Here is a 5,369-nt window from a genome sequence, read left to right on the forward strand (position 1 = left end):
TCACTTTCACTTTCTTCACACTGTCTGCCACTTACATCTGTAAAACGGGAAGAATATCTTGTACTGTCCTTGTAAGGATTAGAGATATTTAAATCACTTGGCAAAGAGCAGGTATTCAAGAAGTGTTTCCTGTTTTATCTGGGCACTCTGTGATTCTGTTTTAGAGCTTATGAAAATTCTGTTTGGGGACAATGTGGGTCATTAGCTCTGCTTTGGTATATTAATTCAAAATGTGTCCTGACACATAACAGAACCTATGTAAAAATCTGTTGGGTGAATGAATACATTTTAACTTTTTTAAAGTATAACAAATAAGAGAACATAAAAGTCTAAATCTGGCCCTGTGAAAAGACCTACTGTTCAACTCAAGCTAGCAGGGAGAACACAGCAAAAGTGTAATAATGATTTCAAGACAGAAATGTTGGCCTGGATTACAAAAGTACCAAGGAGATCAACTTCATAGTGGTTGTATGCTCTATAATGTCAAAATATTTTTACAGTCTACTTCCAGTTGTTTCTGACTTTATGGCCTAGTTATTGAACTGAGAATGTCTAAGAAAATTCTGGCCCTGAGGATTTCTAGATTGGTTTCTTCAACTTGTACATTTTCTTTTGCAGTATTTTAATGGTAAAGAAAAAGTATCTCATACAAACGAAATAAATTGATTTAATCTCAGCTTTCATAAAATAACTGGTGACCTGTGTTACATGTTAGCAAAACATACATGTTGTATCTTTAGGAAATGGAGGCCTAAGTAAATGGTAGCTGCTATTATTACTCTGGCCCTCTTTATCCCTTGTTTTCTCTAAACTTCATTTTTTTATAGTCCAGCATTTCCCAAAATAGTCTCCATGGAAGTCTACATCTGTGCAATGTGAATAGTAGTAATATAAAAAAGGGGTTCTCAGATCCAGTAAGATTAGAGAGCACTAAGTTAACGAAGCAAAATTCTTACTATGGAACTTCTCTTTAATAAGGAAATCTCCAGGAAGAAGCTCTAGTGTTCCTTAACCTTTTATTCATTACTGGCCTTTCTTCCCCATGATCCTTTTTAGACTGTTTTCCTCTAATGGCCTTTTTCTATCTCCCTGACCCTCCCTGAGCTCCTCTCCCAACCTGGAAATTAAATAACAAGGAATATGATTTTGTTGGGTAGAGTTGAGTTTTGGAAGGTCACAAACCACTGTACTAAGATTTTTTTGCCCTTTAAGATCCAATTTTCACCTCCTGGGGGATGATATTACCTCAGTTGAGAATGAATACTCTAGTATGAAATGTCCCTCAAACTTGTTGGACCACTGACCTTTTTCAAGTGGACCAATATTCCCAGGAACATAATTTGGGAAGCCCTGATTTCATCATCATGGGATATTTTACTTATCACACAATATTGATTTTTTAATCTCCTCATTTAGATGTCAGCAAGAATATTTCTTCCCTGGTGGCTCAGATGGCAAAGAATCTGTCTGCAATGCAAGAGGCCTAGTTTGATCCCTGGGTGGGGGAAGATTCCCTGGAGAAGGGAATGGCTACCCACTCCAGTATTCTTGTTTGCAGAACTGAATGGACAGAGGAGCCTGGCAGGCTACAATCCATGGGGGTCACAACAAGTCAGACACGACTGTGTGACTAATACTTCACACTTAAAGAATATGCCTGACTCTTTGCTAAACCCCTAACCCTGCATAGGGCCCAGCACACAGTGAGCGAATGTATGAATATATGCTACTGATTTACAAGTAGAATCATTTAGTTCTCATTTTCCAGACCAATGAGACTACAAGTTCTCTTAAAAGGAAAGAGGATTTTTGACTTTCCTAATCTCCAAAATCATGGCAGGGATTCAGTAGTCAATGAAACAACATGGAATGAATTAAAATAATCAGCATCCCTCTCTCAATCTAGGGAGAACCTCCATCCTTCCTAAGACCCCACAATAACTCTTGGAGGGAAACGAGTGGAGTGTGGGTTTGGGGGAGAGGTATCCTCCCTGTCTGCGCTGTAAGAATGTTAGGTAAGGCTGGAAGCTCAGGGACTGGTCCTCTAATGCCAGGTTCCTGGTTCTCTCTGTGCATTCCCTCCATAGAACATTCTGTGGTCATGGAGATGATTATTACCATAAGCAGGCTGTTTGAGTAAGGACTGCAGAAAGGCCTTTCAGGAAGGCAACTCTTCCTGAAAGAGTGCATGGAGACTCTTCACCCTGTCACTCATCTCCTCATCTACTTACTTGCCTATTCATGTGTTTACTCATGTTTGTACTTGTTGATTTATTTTTTTAGCATCTTTGTAGAAGACTAAACTGCTGAGCTGGACAGAAGCCACTTGACGCACTAGACACGGAAAGCCTTACCACGGAAGGTGAGACCTAGGGATTGCTGAGGAGGAAGCTGAGGAGAGTTCAGGGGCGGGGTTCCTGTCGTTACCAGAAGCCTCTTCGCCCAAAAGCTTGAGGGCGGGGAGAAGGGCCGTTCTGGAGGTGAGGGGCGGGGCGATGCCCCTATTTAAAATTTCAGGAGCCAGTTGAGATCCAAAGGCAGCCAAGCCGGTAGGGGGTGTGCAGGCATCGGTAGAGAGCGGTCGAAGTCCTTTGGGCTCTGGCGGGACCTGTCCCTCGCTCAGACCGTTGGGTTAGCAAGCTCACGTTGGGGGGTGGGGGAGGGGGGAGTTCAGAGGCAGGCGCAGTGCGCTGGGGCCCCTGAGGGAGGAAGGAGCTCAGGCTGAGGGAGGTGTGTGCCTAGACCCAGCGCGGCCATGTGTGATGCTGGCGGTTACCGAGCCCTGCGGGGGAGAAGCGCAGGCCAACTCAAGGGCAGGCCCTGGGCAGCAGCCTTTGAGGAGTCCAGCTACGAGTACGGCTCCACGAAGTACCTACTGCTGTGCGGCCTGGGCGGGATGCTGAGCTGCGGGCTGACGCACACGGCCATTGTGCCCCTGGACCTGGTCAAGTGCCGCATGCAGGTGGACCCCAGCAAGTACAAGGGCATTCTGAGCGGCTTTGGCGTGACACTGCGGGACGATGGGCTGCGCGGCCTGGCCCGAGGCTGGGCCCCGACCTTTCTGGGCTACTCCATGCAGGGCCTCTTCAAGTTTGGCCTCTACGAGGTCTTCAAAATCCGATACGCGGAGCTCCTGGGCCAAAAGAAGGCCTATGAATGGAGAACCGGGCTGTACCTGGCCGCCTCGGCCAGCGCCGAGTTCTTCGCCGACGTGGCCCTGGCCCCGATGGAAGCAGTGAAGGTTCGCATGCAGACGCAGCAGGGCTATGCCCGCACGCTCCGGGCCGCTGCCCCCAAGATGTACGGCGAGGAGGGCCTGTGGGCCTTCTACAAAGGCGTGGCGCCACTCTGGATGCGCCAGATCCCCTACACCATGATGAAGTTCGCCTGCTTCGAGCGCACGGTCGAGGCGCTCTACAAGTACGTGGTGCCCAAGCCGCAGAGCCAGTGCACCAAAAGTGAGCAGCTGGCCGTGACCTTTGTGGCCGGCTACATCGCTGGCGTCTTCTGCGCCGTGGTGTCCCACCCAGCGGATTCCGTCGTGTCCGTTTTGAACAAGGAGAAAGGCAGCACGGCCTTCGAGGTTCTCCGCACATTGGGGTTCAAGGGCGTGTGGAAAGGCCTGTTCGCCCGGATCATCATGATTGGCACCCTGACTGCCCTGCAGTGGTTCATCTACGACTCTGTCAAGGTCTATTTCAAATTGCCTCGCCCTCCAGTCCCTCAAGCGCCCAAATCCCGAAAGTAGGCATGGATTGGAAGACTCCTGTGGCCACCGTTGGCCAGTATTCCGATTCCGTGGGGGATTATGTTCAAATAATACTAGTGCGTAGGATGTTAACGTTTATGGGGAGGTGACAATGTGCAGACCTAGTTTTCTTTAAGTGATTGATTCCTGCTTTTTGGCAATCCTAGAGAATTGCAACCCTTTCATTTGGGGGTTTGGACCATTGTCTTTGGGGAATCAGCGTGGTTGCTTTAACTCAATAGCTTTTCAGCATTATAAGGGGAAAAAATTCTCAACAGGAAGTAATGTTAGGTGATTTAGTGCCTCTAGGTTGTCTCTCCTTTGATTCACCATTCAGTGGAGATTATCCAAGCATCACTACAAAAGAGCCTACTGATGAGGTTTCAAGGTCAGCCCAACTATATGGGACAGAGAACAAAGTAAAATTCTGCTACATGGTGCTCATCTCAATAGAAATCATGCACCTATTGAATAGATGAAGGATTTGTTCCATATTTCTTGTTCCTGTCCATTGCAGATAAAAATTATTAAAAGTTAAATTGTGACTTACATTTCCTGATAGCTTAGAAAGCATTCACTCTTTTCAAAGAGCATGACATGAGATCTGCATTTTCTCATTTGGCTTTGCCCTATTCTCTTCCTGATGTTGCTGATTAGAACATAGCTCGCTCCAGGAAGTGCTACAATTGGATCAATGTGGAAAACCAAGATGAGATGAAGGGCAGGCTCTGAGAATAAATATGTAAAGAAAAGTCTCTGTTCTCTAAAGATTTCTTTTGTACAATTCAGCTTTCAACAGCCTTACATCCAAAGAAGATCATACCATCCTGACATTTAAACACAGACATACATGAAACCCTACAAATTCCAACAATTTTTGGTTGAATATTAATGGTTTTGGTGACTTTGAAAGAAAAATCTCATTTTTAATGTAACAAATGTCATTCATTTAACTTGGTATGTCATTCATTTATCTTGGTAGATATTTCATTGATCTTTGCAATGGTTGAGGTTCTTAAAATTTATTGAAGTTATAAAGCACATTTTCAGTTTTCTGTAGCTTTCACATCTCTGATTGAGGAAACTATAAAATAAGTGAAATTCTGTGAATTAGAGATGTTTGTAGAATGTGAATAAGAAACTCCAATATGATATTTGATGTGATTAACCAAAATGTTGCACAATTGCCCTAACACGTTGTATTAAAAAACACAAACTTAAGATATGTTAATGTTTTAACTATGTAATAGTAAACTGTTCAGTGGTTAACTGAAGTTAAAATGTGTCTAAATACGTTTGAACTGTCTTGATTGGATAATAAAGAGCTTGGAAGAAAAAAATCAGAACTTGTGAATGAGATGCAATGAAATTTATATTTAAAAAATCAGAACTTGTGAATGAGATACAGTGAAATTTAGTGTTTCTATTTTGTTAGGGAGGATGCAGGGAAAGGATCATAATGTATTTTTAAGACTCTGAGTTCCTAGGAAGTTAGTTTCCGGGTTTGTGGAAAAGAAGAGTTCTCAAGGAAGGGAAATAATAAATTTTGAGGAACTAAATTGTGCAGGTTCATTTCTGCAAAATTTTAAAACAAATATATTTTTGGTTTGGGCTTCTCAGG

General features: G+C 44.0%; 1 protein-coding gene across 1 annotated transcript; it reads left to right on the forward strand.

The window, feature by feature from the left end:
* The first annotated feature begins 2,755 nt into the window (after nucleotides 1-2,755).
* LOC133040310 (solute carrier family 25 member 3-like) lies at nucleotides 2,756-4,997 on the forward strand. Its single transcript, XM_061120034.1, has one exon. The coding sequence runs from the start codon at nucleotides 2,756-2,758 to the stop codon at nucleotides 3,746-3,748; it is 993 nt and encodes a 330-aa protein (XP_060976017.1). The 3' UTR covers nucleotides 3,749-4,997.
* Nucleotides 4,998-5,369: the final 372 nt, after the last annotated feature.

This window comes from Dama dama, chromosome 20, assembly GCF_033118175.1.
Source record: "Dama dama isolate Ldn47 chromosome 20, ASM3311817v1, whole genome shotgun sequence".
Taxonomy (NCBI): Eukaryota; Metazoa; Chordata; class Mammalia; order Artiodactyla; family Cervidae; genus Dama; species Dama dama.